Here is a 19122-nt window from a genome sequence, read left to right on the forward strand (position 1 = left end):
CTCACTTTCAGCTGGCGTGTTTTGGGTACTTCATAGAGCTAGGCCAGGGTGTAGAGCAGTGTTATGGTCTGTGGTGCCACATTCTGTGCATTTTACACTGACCTTGCAATCCTTGGCGAGATGAGTTGTGGATGAGCAGCACTTGTAGCAGATACCGTTTTCTTTCAGGAAGCTTCTGTGATCTGGCATAGATTTTCCTTTGAAGGCTCTGCATTTCAGGAGAGGATGAGGCTTCTGATGAAGTGGGCACTGTTGTCAGTGTCCTGCACCTTTGTCTCTGATTGGGAGCAGCCAGCAGACCTGTAATTAGAACCTGGAGAAGAAACATAAGTCTTGTGTACTGCCACAGATGCTCTGCGTGGATTTGCAGGTGGTGACGGTGTGGCATATGGCATTGCAAAGTCAAAGCTGGGATCGTTTCTAATTGTCGTTTGTTGGTGTATAAAGTCTACAAAAACGGAGAAGGGAGGAAATGGAACACTGTGTTTGTATTTGTATGTGGAACCATGTGTGAGCCACCACTCCTGTAGATTGTAGGGCAACTTTTGGACTATAGGGTTAACACCTCTGGCTGTGTCGAGGAATGCAAGTCCCTGTAGGTCGTCTTCATATTTGGCAACTTGAACTTCCATTAGCAGGTCGCTTAGTTCTCTAAGTTTCTGGAGACCTTTGTTAGATATTTTAGGGAAGTCGTCGATTCTTTTGAACAAGTCTCTTTCTATTACCTCTGCTGAGCCATAACACTCATCCAGCCTCTTCCAGATCTCTTTGAGGCCAGTCTCAGGATGGTTTATATTAATGTCTCTGATCCATACTGCGTGTTTGCTTCTCCCAGGTATTTGACTAACAAGTATAACTCTTCCCTGTGTTGTAGCCCCAAGCCTCTAGTGACATTTTGGAAGGAAGCTTTCCAAGCTTTGTAACCTTCAGCTTGGTCAGTGAATTTCATGAGACCCTTGGCAACCAGTTCACGTCGTGTGAAGAACTTGGCAAATTCTGTCGTGAACCAATTGTCAGCGGAGTATACTGGTGATGGGTCGCCCTGATAGTGATGTGAGGTGCGTTCGTACCTGTTAGTTTCCTCAGGGTGGCGGCAGCCGGTGTTGTATTGCTTCGGTCTGCCGCCCAGCCGCTATGGGGCCCCTGAGCAGGCGAGGGGGCACGGTGCCAGCAGTGGGCCCCCCCGCCATCATCGGAAGATCAGCTGTACCGGCATTTAGCCGATACAGTTGATCGCATTGATGGGAGAAGGAGCGCTGCGCTCCTTCCCCCATCATCCCCCTGTCAGTGTTGGCGTCTGACGTCGCCGACACTGACAGCGGGTGCGATGACGTCACTGCCCGGTGCCCGCTGTCACGAGATCAGCGGGAGCAGCGCAGGAACCAGGAAGAAGAGAGGTGAGTATTTTTTTTTTTTAAATCGTGCTGCTGCCTTATTACAGGGTCTGCCTATGGGGGGCTGCCTTATTACAGGGTCTGCCTATAGGGGTACTGCCTTATTACAGGGTCTGCCTATAGGGGTGCTGCCTTATTACAGGGTCTGCCTATAGGGGTGCTGCCTTATTACAAGGTCTGCCGATAGGGGTGCTGCCTTATTACTGGGTCTGCCTATAGGGGTGCTGCCTTATTACAGAGTCTGCCTATAGGGGTGCTGCCTTATTACAGGGTCTGCCTATAGGAGGGCTGCCTTATTACAGGGTCTGCCTATAGGGGGCTGCCTTATTACACGGTCTGACTATGGGGGTGTTGCCTTATTACAGGGTCTGCCTATAGGGGTGCTGCCTTATTACAGGGTCTGACTATGGGGGTGCTGTGTTATTACAGGGTATGCCTATGGGGGTGCTGCCTTATTACAGGGTCAGCCTATAGGGGGGCTGCCTTATTACAGACTCTGCCTATAGGGGTGCTGCCTTATTACAGGGTCTGACTATAGGGGGCTGCCTTATTACAGGGTATGCCTATAGTGGTGCTGCCTTATTACAGGGTCTGACTATGGGGGTGCTGCCTTATTACAGGGTCTGACTATGGGGGTGCTGCCTTATTACATGGTCTGACTATGGGGGCTGCCTTATTACAGGGTCTGACTATGGGGGTGCTGCCTTATTACAGGGTCTGCCGCCTTATTACAGGGTCTGCCTCTAGGGGTGCTGCCTTATTACAGTGTCTGACTATGGGGGCTGCCTTTCTACAGAGTCTGACTATGGGGGTGCTGCTTTATTACAGGGTCTGCCGCCTTATTACAGGGCCAGAAACACATGGGCCACTTGCCCATTGAACAAGTCTGTAGGAACCTGTTCACACCATCAAGAAACTTGAAGATACAAAAGAGCACAATGAGGTCAGCACCCCCATAGTCAGACTCTGTAATAAGGCAGCTCCCATAGTCAGACCCTGTAATAAGGCAGCACCCCTATAAGCAGACCCTGTAATAAGGTGGCAGACCCTGTAATAAGGCAGCACCCCCATAGTCAGACTCTGTAATAAGGCAACCCCCATAGTCAGGCGCTGTAATAAGGCAGCATCTCTATAGGCAGACCCTGTAATAAGAAGACACAAAAGAGCAAAATGAGGTAAAAAACACTCTGTTGTAAAAAAAATCACAGTAATAAGCAAGTGCTAGTCGGCATCGTTGTCTAGATCGCTGCAGCGTCGCTAAATGTGACGGTACCCTTATATATACTCAGTGTCTGCCTGTTCATGTGGCTTAACGCATGAAGACCCCCTTTGTGTGTACTTTGTCCATGATAAGCTGCTTTTAACATGTTATTGTTGTGTTACCAGTTTGTGGATTTTTTGATTATGTTAAATTTTTGAATAAAGCTATTTCTATTACCCATTCAATGTGGACATTACTCCATGAGTCTTTGTAGGAAATATGTATTTGGGAGTGTCCGTGATCAATATGATCGTGTCCTTGTCATAGAGGTATTATACCCTGATTGACTTCAAATATGTATCAGTGGATATTGTCTATACCTTATTACAGGGTCTGCCTATGGGGGCTGCCGTATGCTATAGAGCAGGGGTGTCAAACTGCATTCCTCGAGGGCCGCAAACCATGTGTGTTTTCAAGATTTCCTTAGCATTGCACAAGGTGCTGCAATCATTATGTGTGTAAGTGATTAAATTATCACCTGTGCAGTACAAGGAAATCCTGAAAACATGACCTGGTTGCAGCCCTCGAGGAATGCAGTTTGACACCCCTGCTATAGAGTCTGCCTATAGGGAGTGCATTATACTATATTGTGGACTATTTGGTGCATTATGCTACTGTATATGGAGGCTATCTAGGGGGTCATCATACAGTATGGAGATTACAGTGTGGGGGTCGTTATACATTGTTGGAGCCATCAAACAGTTTGGGGGCTACTAAGGAGTCAGTATACTGTGTGGGTGCTTTATACTGTGTATAAGAGAGCATCGTGCTGTGTAAAGGGGAGCTGTACAGGGGGAGACTTGGGACTTTATTAAATGTAAAGTGGGCACTTATTGTTATAGGGGAACTCAGGTTACTGTGGCTATCAAAGGGGCACACAGGGCAATATTACTTTCTAGGGGCAAAATATGGGTACTGTTTTCTAGGGCACTTGCACCCGGCATTACTATATTATAGAGGGGAGCTTTAGAATTTAGAGGGCACAGAGAACCACACAGCAGGTGCAGTAATAGGGACACATACGGCAGCAGCGGCTCAGTATTGGGGTATCAGGAGCAGTAATAGGGACACATACGGCAGCATCAGCTCAGTATTGGGGTAGCAGGTTCAGTAATAGGGACACATACGGTGCCAGCGGCTCAGTATTGGGGTATCATGAGCAGTAATAGGGACACATACGGCAGCAGCAGCTCAGTATTGGGGTAGCAGGTTCAGTAATAGGGACACATACGGCAGCAGCGGCTCAGTATTGGGGTATCAGGTGCAGTAATAGGGACACATACGGCAGCAGAGGCTCAGTATTGGGGTATCAGGTGCAGTAATAGGGACACATACGGCAGCAGAGGCTCAGTATTGGGGTATCAGGTGCAGTAATAGGGACACATGCGGCAGCAGCAGCTCAGTATTGGGGTAGCAGGTTCAGTAATAGGGACACATATGGCAGCAGCGGCTCAGTATTGGGGTATCAGGGGCAGTAATAGGGACACATACGGCAGCAGCGGCTCAGTATTGGGGTATCAGGTGCAGTAATAGGGACACACACGGCAGCAGCAGCTCAGTATTGGGGTATCAGGTGGAATAATAGGGACACATATGGCAGCAGCGGCTCAGTATTGGGGTATCAGGTGCAGTAATACGGACACATATGGCAGCAGCAGCTCAGTGTTGGGGTATCAGGTGCAGTAATAGGGACACATACGGCAGCAGCAGCAGCTCAGTATTGGGGTATCAGGTGCAGTAATAGGGACACATACGGCAGCAGCGGCTCAGTATTGGGGTATCAGGGGCAGTAAAATGGACACATACGGCAGCAGCAGCAGCTCAGTATTGGGGTATCAGGTGCAGTAATAGGGACACATACGGCAGCAGCGGCTCAGTATTGGGGTATCAGGTGCAGTAATAGCGACACATACGGCAGCAGCGGCTTAGTATTGGGGTATCAGCAGGATGAGGAGTTGGGAATAGATGGTGATGGGGCTGGAATATGAGAAATGAAATGTGTCTTTATTGTATTCTCTGCAGACGAGTCCTGGCTGGAAGAAGTTGTCATATCAGTCTGGGCAAGATGGAAAAGACAGGAAAAATGAACAATTCCATCAGAAAGAACGTCAGCTGTAAGACACTATCTGTAACTGTGCAGTGATCTGTTATATGTTCTGTAGGACTAGTATCTACCACTGACCATATGGCGGTAATATCCATATTGGTCTTTATATAGAGATTATTTTCAGTAACAGCGTGGTCATCTGCTGAGATTCTCCTCCAGTATTAGGGCGCGTCACCGAGTTGTAATCAATGTTACCTGGTTAGCAGCCCACTCAGAAGCTTCACCTTCCCTGGACCAAAACCCTAGCTATGCCTCTGGCGCCAGCATATGGTCTCACAAGGGGTCTGAGGATCTCATCTCGGTGCCTAATGGCAGTCGGTCTACCTCTAGCAAGCACATGGAGGGCTGTGCAGCCCTCCAAAGAAATGCCACCCCACACCATTACTGACCCACTGCCAAACTGGTCATGCTGAAGGATGTTGCAGGCAGCAGATCGCTCTCCACAGCGTCTCCACCCTCTGTCATGTCTGTCACATGTGCTCAGTGTGAACCTGCTTTCATCTGTGAAGAGCACAGGGCGCCAGTGGAGAATTTGCCAATCCTGGTGTTGTGGCAAATGCCCAGCATCCTGCATGGTGTTGGGCTGTGAGCACAACCCCCATCTGTGGATGTCAGACACTCAGACCATCCTCATGGAGTCAGTTTGTAAACATTTGTGCAGATATATGGACATTTGTGGCCTGCTGGAGGTCATTTTGCAGGGCTCTGACAGTGCTCCTCCTGTTCCTCCTTGCACAAAGGCTGAGGTAGCGGTCCTGCTGTTGGGTTGTTGCCCTCCTACGGCCCCCTCCACATCTCCTGGTGTACTGGCCTGTGTCCTGGTAGCACCTCCAGCCTCTGGACACTATGCTGACAGACACAGCAAACCTTCTTGCCACAGCTCGCAATGATGTGCCATCCTGGATGAGCTGCACTACCTGAGCCACTTGTGTGGGTTGTAGAGTCCGTCTCATGCTACCACAAGTGTAAAAGCACAACCAGCATTCAAAAGTGACCAAAACATCAGCCAGAAAGCATTGGTACTGAGATGTGGTCTGTGGTCCCCACCGGCAGAACCACTCCTTTATTGAGTGTGTCTTGATAATTGCCAATAATTTCCATCTGTTGTCTATTCCATTTGCACAACAACATGTGAAATTGATTGTCAAACAGTGTTGCTTCCTAAGTGGACAGTTTGATTTCACAGAAGTTTGATTTACTTGGAGTTTATTCTGTTGTTTAAGTGTTCCTTATATATGTATATGTATATATATACAGCTCTGGCAAAAATTAAGTGACCACTGCAAAATGTTCAGTTTGACTGATTTTTCTCTTTATAGGTATATTTTTGAGTAAAATGTAAATTGTTTGTTTATTCAATAAACTTCTGCCAATATGTCTCCGAATTTCCAAACAATACATTTTGTATTTTTTTTTCTGAAAAGGAGAAATGGTCAACATTTAAAAAAAAACAGTGCTTTCAGACCTCAAATAATGCAAAGAAAAAAAGTTCATAATCATTTAGAACCAACAATACTAATGTTTGAACTCAGGAAGAGTTCAGAAAACAATATTTTGTGGAATAACCATGATTTTTAAATCACAGCTTTCATGCGTCTTCGCATGCTGTTCACCAGTCTTCTGGCACAAAAATTTAAGCAGTTCTTCTTTGTTTGATGGCTTCTGACTTTCCATCATCCTCTTGATTACATTCCTGAGGTTTTCAATGGGTTCAGGTCTGGAAATTGGGCTGCCCATGACAGGGTTTTGATGTGGTGGTCTCTTAATTTTTGAAAGAGATGTATACTGTATATACAGTGGGTAAGGAAAGTATTCATACCCCTTTACATTTTTCACTCTTTGCTTCATTGCAGCCATTTGGTAAATTCAAAAAAGTTCATTTTTTTCTCATTAATGTACACTCTGCACAGCATCTTGACTGAAAAAAAAAACAGAAATGTAGTATTTTTTGCAAATTTATTAAAAGTAGAAGCACCCTTTTGAGCTAGTACAGCCATGAGTCTTCTTTGGAATGATGCAACAAGCTTTTCACACCTGGATTTGGGGATCCATTCTTTAGATCTTCTCCAGTTCCGTCAGGTTGGATGTGAACTTTGGTGGACAGCCATTTTCAGGTCTCTCCAGAGATGCTCAATTTGGTTTAGGTCAGGGCTCTGGCTAGGCCAGTCAACAATGGTCACAGAGTTGTTCTGAAGCCACTCCTTTGTTATTTTAGCTGTGTGCTTAGGGTCATTGTCTTGTTGGAAGGTGAACCTTCGGCCAAGTCTGAGGTCCAGAGCACTCTGGAAGAGGTTTTCATCCAGGATATATCTGCACTTGGCCACATTCATGTTTCCTGCAATGACAACCAGTCATCCTGTCCCTGCAGCTGAAAGCCACCCCCATAGCATGATGTTGCCACCACCATGTTTCACTGTTGGGGTTGTATTGGTCAGGTGATGAGCAGTGCCTGGTTTTCTCCACACATATCACTTAGAATTATCACAAACAATTACCTTATTTCTCATAGTATTATTTCTCATATACAGCTCTGGCAAAAATTAAGAGACTACCACATCAAAACCCTGTCATGGGCAACCCAATCTCCAGACCTGAACCCATTGAAAACCTCTAGAATGCCATCAAGAGGATGATAGATAGTCATAAGCCATCAAACAAAGAAGAACTACTTAAATTTCTGCGCCAGAAGCAGTGTGAAAGACTGGTGGAATGCATGCCAAGACACATTAAAGCTGTGCTTAAATATCATGGTTATTCCACAAAATATTGATTTCTGAACTCTTCATGAGTTAGAACATTAGTATTATTGTTTCTAAATGATTATGAACTTGTTTTCTTTGTATTATTTGAGGTCTGAGAGCACTGTTTTTTTATTTTGACCATTTTTCTTTGTCAGGAAAAAATACAAAATTTATTATTTGGAAATTCGGAGGCATGTTGTCAGACGTTTATAGAACAAAAGAACAATTTACATTTTACTCAAAAATATATCTATAGAGAGAAAAAAAATCAGACAAACTGAATATTTTGCAGTGGTCTCTTAATTTTTGCCAGAGCTGTATATATATTCCCAATCAGGTGTAACCAGTGTCTGTTAATTGCAGCACATGCACCATGTATGTCTGCATCCATAAAAGTGTGTTGCACTTCATAGTCCTGGTGACATGGAAGAAATAATAAAATAAAGAAAAGTGAAGTATATACAGGAGAAGTGTATATAAGACAGGATCTCGTATCTATTGAAACAGAGGCGCAGAGCAGGGGTTAACTATTATTTGCTTTATCAAACATAGGTGGCACTAGAGTTCTAGTCCTCTTCCTCTCTGATGAGACAATTTGCATATTTCCCAGAGGAGCATTGCGGCTTTAAGTCTCCTCACCTCGACATGCTTATCATGTCACTCTCCGCAAGGAGAAACGATACTTCTTGGATCCCGGTCAGACGCCTCTCAATCAGCCAAACCAGATCTCCACTTTGCACTGACGAGGGGCAGTACCCCGAAACACAGTGTCTGCAAATTGAGATTCTGGTTTGGCTATTATCCTAAGTCATGTGACAAGGCTCGTTAAAGGGTCGACATTGACTGTTAGGACTGCTACTTCCAATAGGTGGCACTAGAGTTCTAGTCCTCTTCCTCTCTGAAGAGACAATTTGCATATTTCCCAGAGGAGCATTGCAGCTTTAAGTCTCCTCACCTCGACATGCTTATCATGTCACTCTCCGCAAGGAGAAACGATACTTCTTGGGTCCCGATCAAACACACTAATAAACTCCTCACAGGGAGATAACAAGAGAAATTCAGATAAAGGGATGCAGGTTAAACAAGATAATCATTATTTTAACTCAACCATCTTTTTATTGGTTTCACTTATCGTGGCTCCATTGTCCGTTACTCTCTTGGAGTCTGATAGGTGATGATATGCCGGCAGAGGCCGGTGTTGCATCTTCAGGCTTCCCCGCCCAACATACGGTCTCACTTCTGGCTGCAGCAGGAGGTCACCGATTTTGCCCGCTGAGCCCCTAGTCCATCACACTGCTCTGCAGACGGGAGCCTTTAACAACAAACTCCCGCTCGTCGTGCTCTGCAGTCACGAGTCTCACACAACAATCTCCCACTTGGTGTGCTCTGCAGTCAGGAGTCTCACACAACAATCTCCCGCTCAGCGTGTTCTGCCCTGCACGCCCGGCGACGCTCCCCAGATCCTTGCTGCACCCGACCCTTATCATTGCCTCGCAACTTATACCTATTTGCAGCGCGGTGCAGGTCCTCACTCGCTCAGCCCTCCAGTGGGAATCCCCTCTCTCTTCCCGCACAAACCTCCTTATACTCTACTGACTCACCACGCACCCTCTCTCAGGTCATGGGTCTCCATTCTCAATTTCCTTCCCTCCTGCAACAATAGGTGTGGCCCCAGCAGTTCTGGACCTGGAGCCCTGTTAGCACCTACAGCCCTTCTTCTCTACACTCCCGCTCTCCTTTAACTCGCCATACCAACAGCCCTTCGTGCCCCTTAATGTTCTTCGTAGGTGGGCCTAATGCACACAGTTTTCACACCCATATCTGCTTCTCTTGCACTATGTTTTGCCAAAGAAAATTGTTCTGCATATATTGCATAGGCGGGACACCAGTGTGGACACACTGAGTACTTTGAGGCACCTCTTGAATTTTCTTGTCAGGAGTACTCAGAACTTCAGGTACCTCATGTAGAATTTTGACATCTGGCTCTCCTACATGGCATTCAATGTCCTCCTCCACTAAGCCATCTGACTGCGCACTAGGTGTGAGCCCTACCTCCGCCTCTTCATCTTCAACTTCCTTGATGCACACCTGATTCACTTCCATGCTCCTGAGTAACGCAGACATCTCGCTGCAGGCAAATTATGCCTTCTCCCTCACTTCTCAGCATTCGGCGCCATGTCTCTGCCTTGCTCTAGGGGAGGTTCCCTTCTGCTCACCATTCCATTTCTTCCAGGTCTCAGTCCCTCCTCTATGGTCACTCTATAATGGGTGGACCTTCACTCTCCAATCTGTTCCACGGGGATGGGCTTTCCTGTCCAAGGACTGTCTCCTCCAGGTGCAGTATTCTCTCCAGTGGGTAGGACCGTTGGAGGAGTAGGCAAATCTTCGTAGTTGGCTGCATCGTGTTGGGCAACTCCTTTTTTCCACAAGTGCAACACTCACTTCTGAGCCTGTCTGGTGGGCGCTTCAGTATGTATTGCTGTCCCCCAGGAGTGGCATACCCCCTGTGTAATTGTTCTTCATCCCAGGATATAGGATTAGATTCTGGGGTTGCTGCTTGACTTTTTCATACGCTTCGTATCGCTCCTCTAATTTCTCTTATCTCCTGCTGTAAGTTACCCCAGGGTATGGGATTGGATTCCAAGGTAGAAGCAAGAGCTTCTCTTAAGCTCCATATTTCTGCCCTAGTTTCTCGAATTTCCTGCTGTAATTCGTGGGCCCACTCTGGCTCGGCTGCTGGCAGGGTGGGTACCTCATTGCTTCGGACCGTCCCCGCTAAAGCCACTACCCCCTGCTTTCGTTCTCACACGCTCACTTCCGCCCCCACTTCTAGGAAGGTCATACGTGTAGTGTGGCGCCCCAGGGTCCTGGTCATCACAGTAGCATTGCTTTCCTCACGGGGAGAGTGATGTTACATTTGGAAGCGACGAAGGAGATCTTTTATCAGGTAACCACAATGCATACAACATGTTCACACTCCAGGCCAGAAGGAGGAGCTCTAAACCTGTTTAAGGTGAACTCCCCTAGAAAGACATTAGTAACATAGTTAGTAAGGCCGAAAAAAGACATTTGTCCATCCAGTTCAGCCTATATTCCATCATAATAAATCACCAGATCTACGTCCTTCTACAGAACCTAATTGTATGATACAATATTGTTCTGCTCCAGGAAGACATCCAGGCCTCTCTTGAACCCCTCGACTGAGTTCGCCATCACCACCTCCTCAGGCAAGCAATTCCAGATTCTCACTGCCCTAACAGTAAAGAATCCTCTTCTATGTTGGTGGAAAAACCTTCTCTCCTCCAGACGCAAAGAATGCCCCCTTGTGCCCGTCACCTTCCTTGGTATAAACAGATCCTCAGCGAGATATTTGTATTGTCCCCTTATATACTTATACATGGTTATTAGATCGCCCCTCGGTCGTCTTTTTTCTAGACTAAATAATCCTAATTTCGCTAATCTATCTGGGTATTGTAGTTCTCCATCCCCTTTATTAATTTTGTTGCCCTCCTTTGTACTCTCTCTAGTTCCATTATATCCTTCCTGAGCACCGGTGCCCAAAACTGGACACAGTACTCCATGTGCGGTCTAACTAGGGATTTGTACAGAGGCAGTATAATGCTCTCATCATGTGTATCCAGACCTCTTTTAATGCACCCCATGATCCTGTTTGCCTTGGCAGCTGCTGCCTGGCACTGGCTGCTCCAGGTAAGTTTATCATTAACTAGGATCCCCAAGTCCTTCTCCCTGTCAGATTTACCCAGTGGTTTCCCATTCAGTGTGTAATGGTGACATTGATTCCTTCTTCCCATGTGTATAACCTTACATTTATCATTGTTAAACCTCATCTGCCACCTTTCAGCCCAAGTTTCCAACTTATCCAGATCCATCTGTAGCAGAATACTATCTTCTCTTGTATTAACTGCTTTACATAGTTTTGTATCATCAGCAAATATCGATATTTTACTGTGTAAACCTTCTACCAGATCATTAATGAATATGTTGAAGAGAACAGGTCCCAATACTGACCCCTGCGGTACCCCACTGGTCACAGCGACCCAGTTAGAGACTATACCATTTATAACCACCCTCTGCTTTCTATCACTAAGCCAGTTACTAACCCATTTACACACAATTTCCCCCAGACCAAGCATTCTCATTTTGTGTACCAACCTCTTGTGCGGCACGGTATCAAACGCTTTGGAAAAATCGAGATATACCACGTCCAATGACTCACCGTGGTCCAGCCTATAGCTTACCTCTTCATAAAAACTGATTAGATTGGTTTGACAGGAGCGATTTCTCATAAACCCATGCTGATATGGAGTTAAACAGTTATTCTCATTGAGATAATCCAGAATAACATCCCTCAGAAACCCTTCAAATATTTTACCAACAATAGAGGTTAGACTTACTGGCCTATAATTTCCAGGTTCACTTTTAGAGCCCTTTTTGAATATTGGCACCACATTTGCTATGCGCCAATCCTGCGGAACAGACCCTGTCGCTATAGAGTCCCTAAAAATAAGAAATAATGGTTTATCTATTACATTACTTAGTTCTCTTAGTACTCGTGGGTGTATGCCATCCGGACCCGGAGATTTATCTATTTTAATCTTATTTAGCCGGTTTCGCACCTCTTCTTGGGTTAGATTGGGCTTCTTGGGTCAGAACATTCTGTTCTGGAGGGAGAGTTTAGTTTCAGTTTTAGTTCAGAAAGTGAGAGACACAGAAGAGAGCAGACCGACATAGAGTGTGAGAAGGTCTGAAGGGGCCTGTTGTCTGAAGTACTGCAGCCCCTGGAGGAAGAGACATACAGAAAGCCGAACATTGTACAGTGAGTGTGCAGGGAGCGAAGCACAGGAGAGTAACATCAGGGGAGACCAGCTAAGATCAGGCTGCCTCCCTCTGAAGGGCAGATAATAGGTTGTCGGACCACCGAGGTTGTGAGTACTCTACGAGAGACCTGCAGGACAGCTGAATTGCAAGTTTTCTGTCCCCACACACACCTGAAGACACGGTGACACCTTTAGAGCCCGGGGGCGTGCTAGAGTCCCTATAAACAGGCTCAAGTCACCGGTCATACAGGTTATGTCCTATCCTATACAGGGGACAGAGAGAAGAACTGTGAAGACCTTATCTGAAGCCATAGGCAGTAAGGGACTGCAACACCACCGGGTTAGAGGAAGGCTTTTAACTCCACCTGGTAAAGGGGACTCTGGATTCACTTCCAAGCCGGCCGGACCCTGCCTGCCCTGTGATCTGGTGCCCTGGACTGTGGCTGCCTGAAGTCTTCAGTAAACAAGGGAAAGAGACTGCAAACCTGTGTCCTTGTTCTTTACTGCACGTTCCACCATCTTCCATCTACACATCGGGAGCCCTGGGGTTATACTTCACCTGTGAGAAGTTATACCATCTAGCTGCCATAACATCACCCCAGAGGACCCCTTAAAGCAGCGTCAGTCCCCACTGACCGAATACCACAGGTGGCGTCACGAACATAAACTTTATTCGCTTTAAAGACTATTCCCTTTTGCATGGACGCCCAGGGCCACGGACAGGGTCGCTGCCGTGACACGTCCCCTTAAGTATTGGACCCGGTACCGAGTACCCCACGGCCCTGGCAGGGCGACTCATCTTGGCGTAATGAACAGAATGGACTGACCCAGTCCAAACAGAAACAGAGAAGCACATTGCTAAGGAGAGTAAAACTAATCCCAAACTGTTCTTCAACTATATCAATAGTAAAAGAATAAAAACTGAAAATGTAGGCCCCTTAAAAAATAGTGAGGAAAGAATGGTTGTAGATGACGAGGAAAAAGCTAACATATTAAACACCTTCTTCTCCACGGTATTCACGGTGGAAAATGAAATGCTAGGTGAAATCCCAAGAAACAATGAAAACCCTATATTAAGGGTCACCAATCTAACCCAAGAAGAGGTGCGAAACCGGCTAAATAAGATTAAAATAGATAAATCTCCGGGTCCGGATGGTATACACCCACGAGTACTAAGAGAACTAAGTAATGTAATAGATAAACCATTATTTCTTATTTTTAGTGACTCTTTAGCGACAGGGTCTGTTCCGCAGGACTGGCGCATAGCAAATGTGGTGCCAATATTCAAAAAGGGCTCTAAAAGTGAACCTGGAAATTATAGGCCAGTAAGTCTAACCTCTATTGTTGGTAAAATATTTGAAGGGTTTCTGAGGGATGTTATTCTGGATTATCTCAATGAGAATAACTGTTTAACTCCATATCAGCATGGGTTTATGAGAAATCGCTCCTGTCAAACCAATCTAATCAGTTTTTATGAAGAGGTAAGCTATAGACTGGACCACGGTGAGTCATTGGACGTGGTATATCTCGATTTTTCCAAAGCGTTTGATACCGTGCCGCACAAGAGGTTGGTACACAAAATGAGAATGCTTGGTCTGGGGGAAAATGTGTGTAAATGGGTTAGTAACTGGCTTAGTGATAGAAAGCAGAGGGTGGTTATAAATGGTATAGTCTCTAACTGGGTCGCTGTGACCAGTGGGGTACCGCAGGGGTCAGTATTGGGACCTGTTCTCTTCAACATATTCATTAATGATCTGGTAGAAGGTTTACACAGTAAAATATCGATATTTGCAGATGATACAAAACTATGTAAAGCAGTTAATACAAGAGAAGATAGTATTCTGCTACAGATGGATCTGGATAAGTTGGAAACTTGGGCTGAAAGGTGGCAGATGAGGTTTAACAATGATAAATGTAAGGTTATACACATGGGAAGAGGGAATCAATATCACCATTACACACTGAACGGGAAACCACTGGGTAAATCTGACAGGGAGAAGGACTTGGGGATCCTAGTTAATGATAAACTTAACTGGAGCAGCCAGTGCCAGGCAGCAGCTGCCAAGGCAAACAGGATCATGGGGTGCATTAAAAGAGGTCTGGATACACATGATGAGAGCATTATACTGCCTCTGTACAAATCCCTAGTTAGACCGCACATGGAGTACTGTGTCCAGTTTTGGGCACCGGTGCTCAGGAAGGATATAATGGAACTAGAGAGAGTACAAAGGAGGGCAACAAAATTAATAAAGGGGATGGGAGAACTACAATACCCAGATAGATTAGCGAAATTAGGATTATTTAGTCTAGAAAAAAAGACGACTGAGGGGCGATCTAATAACCATGTATAAGTATATAAGGGGACAATACAAATATCTCGCTGAGGATCTGTTTATACCAAGGAAGGTGATGGGCACAAGGGGGCATTCTTTGCGTCTGGAGGAGAGAAGGTTTTTCCACCAACATAGAAGAGGATTCTTTACTGTTAGGGCAGTGAGAATCTGGAATTGCTTGCCTGAGGAGGTGGTGATGGCGAACTCAGTCGAGGGGTTCAAGAGAGGCCTGGATGTCTTCCTGGAGCAGAACAATATTGTATCATACAATTATTAGGTTCTGTAGAAGGACGTAGATCTGGGTACTTATTATGATGGAATATAGGCTGAACTGGATGGACAAATGTCTTTTTTCGGCCTTACTAACTATGTTACTATGTTACTATTGAGTCATGTGTTCCTTAGAGACTGTGCCTAAACTGTGATTTATTAAGAGACTGTGCATCGTGAATTTCTGCCAAAACTGCCGCCATTGCCGCACCGCTTGGAGTGCGAGGAGGAGACAGACCTTAGTGGGCAGAGCGAGCCGGAAAGAGCGCGAAGAAGGAAATGGGTGCCGCACTGCGAGAGGAACGCTGGAAGTGAAGATGCAGTACAGCGGAGCCAGAAGTGAGGACACTGAAAAGTGCCGAGCGATGCATCGGAGGAACTGCTGCAAACTCCGGAGGAGAGACGCCGGCCCCTATAAGGTTAGCAAGGGGAGAAGCTATGTCAGACCAGGGGGGAGAAGTAGCGGCAGATGCAGCCGCCGCCCCTGTGATGCCCCAAGACCTCGGGGTGGACACAGCCGCCAGACTCCTTGCACCCCCGGGCCCCGCCGCAGATGCACCTGCAGGCCCCATATTGCCACCAGGCCCCGCAGCTTCTACCAACAGGCCAGACCCCGCTGCAGCTACAGTGCCCATCATGCTGCTGTCCATGGCCAATATTCCTGGAGCGGCCTGGCTTCCACAATATTCCGGGGAGTCCCATACATTAAGTTCCTTTAAAGAAAGGCTCTGCAGCCTGTTTGAAGTTTATCCTTTAACCGAGCATCAAAAGGTCAGCATCTCAATTTAACAATTGATAGGCGCAGCCCTAAGAGAAGTGAAATTCTGGCCAAATATGGAAAAAAGAACTGTGCAGCAGATATTTGCTAAACTTAAGACCACCTTTGACACCCGCACCACTGCAGAAATCAAAATGAAGTTCTTTGGGTGCAAGCAGAGAGCACAGGATAGCATACGGGCCTCCAGGAGGCACTGTGGGCCATCAGACAGGTTGACCCTAACAGCCTGCAGGATGGAGACAAACTCTTAAAGGAACAGTTCATTGAGGGTCTCTTGTCCAGCAGCCACAGGACCCAGCTGCGCATCTTGGCCTTGCAAATCCCTGACCTGGACTTTGTGCAATTTAAGGACAGAGCCATCCGGGTGCTGCACGAACCTCAGCCCAGATGCACAGTGCCCCATAGGCGTCCACCTCTTACGTACCACCAGGAGGTGGCACCATATCATCAGGTCCCCATTGAGGCCAACGCACAGATCCTGGATGATGACTCTCCTACAGGACTACGCCTCCAGGTCTAGGAACTGACTAAAGCGTAGCTGCACTAGCTAAAACCGTGCAGTCCCTGCAGGAGCCGCCAAAAGAAAAAATCAAGCTGGCTTCCAGACCGGAGGTCGTCCGCTGGTGACGACAGAAGAGGATCCCGCCGACCAGAGGGAGAGACGATGATCGCTTTCATCAGGACGGACGACCCATCTGCCGCTGCTGCGACCAGGCAGGACACATCGCAAGGTACTGTCATTTAAACAAGTGACCCCTGGGGCAGAGGGCCAACCCCCAGGAATAGGACAACCAGGCCCACACAACTGGCGAGACAAGTACGTCGGAGGACGACCGGTCATCCCTATTGTGATCGATGGCATCCCAATGAACACATTATTGGACACCGGTTCTCAGGTGACACTATGCCTTACATTCTTTATAAGCGTCATTGGACTGACACAGACATTAATCGTGGCCCAGATGATGATTTGACAATAGTAGCCAGTAACGGTCAGCCGTTGCCAGAGGTGGGGTACAAAGAGGTCACCATTAAGGTGGGGCGGGCAGAATTGAAGGCCCAAGGAATGGTGATTGTTGATATTGACTGACATGAACGTAACCCCATGATGACCATTGGTACTAATGTCATAGAAAATTGTCTTGCAGAGGTTATTGTCTTATTGCAACAGGTGGCCAAAACTGCTGGTTCCAGTGAACAATGTGTCCTGCAGAAAGAAATCAGAACCCTGGTGCAGAGACAGCAGGTAGAACTATCTGGTGGACAAATTGGCCGTGCCACAGTGAGTGATTCAATCCCCATCACAATACCCCCCAGGAGTGTTAATATGGTGTCAGGCAGCAATGGGCCTCAGAGGTAAAGACTACCAGGCCCTAGTAGAACCTGTGTATTCAGATATTAGGCCCACAACCCTGACAGCCAGAGGGGTGGTTGAAGTCCACAAGGGGAGGGTGCCAGTACGTGTCCTTAACTGTGGAGAGAAGGAGGTCTACCTAACCAAATATGCCACACTTGCTAAACTGTTTACTGTTTACTGATAATAATGTAATACTGGCACCAGAAGCCTTGGTCCTGTCCAACCAGGCGGAGGACAATGGCTCTGGAGGACAAATGGAGGATTGGTATCAGAAATTACACGTGGGCACTGATGTCATGATATGTACTTTTGCCCTGTCCTGTATTTGAATAATACGCCATTTGATGTATGTAACTGTTCTCTGGTTTCTATTAGCTGTAATTTATGTATTTTCTTGGCTGGGTGTTCACCTGTAACAATGTCTCCTTCCCCCAATACTTGCAGCCCTAAGCTCTAATGTAATTAAGCTTTGTCAACATCACTAGTGGAGGAATAGCCATTCTTCCTCACAGCAGGTGGCTAGTCAAATGTACATATTACATAGACTGCCTGGAGCCCACCAGTCTAGAATCTTCTGGTGGACCCAACCATTGAATAGAAGGTGTAACCCCTACCCCTTCATGGGCGGATCCCAGGAGCTCAGACAATACATTCTTATTTTGAGATCAGATGTGAGTTGATCCTTGAAGGAGAAGGAGTGGGGATTCTTAGCTGAGGCAAGACCCCACGCCCATCTAGGACTGTGGAAGCGAACGGGGCGAGACTTGAGCTGAGGACATATCTCGTCGTTCGTGTGATTGTTTTGGGATCCCTTGGACTAATTGTGGACTATTGCTTTGTTACCTGGCACAAGGATTATCGGGAGGTGCCCCCGAACCTGTTCCATTGGACTAATTGTGAACTCTGTAGATCTACCTGCATGTGTTGTTCCAGCATTCTTGATAATAAATCTGTTGAATCATCCCTCGGCCTGTTGTCCCTTCTTGCTCTGCCGTACACCCCGTCACAACTGACTCTAGACCATCACACCAAAAACAAGGGGCTTACCGGGTGGTCCATGAGTATGAGCGAGTATTTAGCAAACACCCACTAGATATTGGGCAGGTAAAAGGGATTCAACATCATATCCCCACGTGAGATCATCCGCCCATTGAGGAGAGATACCGGCCTGTACCTCCAGCTCATTATCAGTGTGCCAAAGACATGTTACGAGAGATGAAAGAGGCTGGGGTAATCAGAGATAGCTGTAGCCCCTGGGCAGCTCCGTTAGTCCTCGTCAGGAAAAAGGACGGCACCATGAGAATGTGTGTAGATTATAGGCAGATAAACCGCATTACACACAAAGATGCATACCCATTGCCTAGAATAGAAGTCATTAGCTGCTTTAAAATCTGCTAACTACTTCTCTACCTTGGATCTCACCAGTGGGTGCTGGCAGGTTCCCGTGGCAGAGGCAGGTAAGGAAAAGACGGCCTTCACCACACCGATGAGTCTCTGCGAATTCAACTACATGCCGTTCAGACTGTTTAACGCCCCAGGAATGTTTCAGAGAATGATGGAGTGCTGTCTCGGGCACAAGAGCTTTGAGACCGTCTTGCTGTACTTGGTCAATGTCATCGTCTTCTCCAAGACTTATGAGGACCACCTGAAGCACCTAGCTGAGGTGTTCCAAGCTCTGTCCAACTTTGGCCTAAAGGTAAAACCATCCAAATGTCATCTGTTAAAGCCCAAAGTGCAGTACCTGGGCCATGTGGTGAGCGCCAAAGGAGTGGCACCAGACCCTGACAAGGTCACCGTGATCAGAGACTGGCCAAAGCCCAGCAACCTCCATGAAGTCCGGCAGTTCCTCAGGTTGGTAGGCTACTACAGAAGATTTATTAAAGTCTTCATCAAGATAGCCGCACCACTACAAGACCTGTTAGTGGGCCAATCTAAGAAGACCACGGGTAAGAATATCCCATTTGACTGGGACGGCGGGCTGGAGAGATCTTTCACTCGACTGAAGTTGGCTCTCACAGGAGATGAAGTACTGGCTTACCCTGA

The 19122-nt window shown here is 46.8% G+C and overlaps 1 protein-coding gene across 5 annotated transcripts in view; it reads right to left on the bottom strand.

Annotated features, from left to right (window-relative positions):
• PPARD (peroxisome proliferator activated receptor delta) overlaps window positions 1-19122 on the bottom strand; it is a 154616-nt gene that overhangs the window by 68975 nt on the left and 66519 nt on the right. The window contains exon 2 of one of the 5 annotated variants that reach the window (XM_069756602.1): window positions 103-313. The exons of the other annotated variants lie outside the window; for them this stretch is intronic. Coding sequence (XP_069612703.1) covers window positions 103-189 — 87 coding nt within the window. The 5' untranslated portion in view covers window positions 190-313. The remainder of the gene's footprint in view (window positions 1-102; window positions 314-19122) is intronic. 5 annotated transcript variants of the gene reach the window in all.

Source organism: Ranitomeya imitator, chromosome 3 (genome assembly GCF_032444005.1).
Source record: "Ranitomeya imitator isolate aRanImi1 chromosome 3, aRanImi1.pri, whole genome shotgun sequence".
Classification (NCBI taxonomy): domain Eukaryota; kingdom Metazoa; phylum Chordata; class Amphibia; order Anura; family Dendrobatidae; genus Ranitomeya; species Ranitomeya imitator.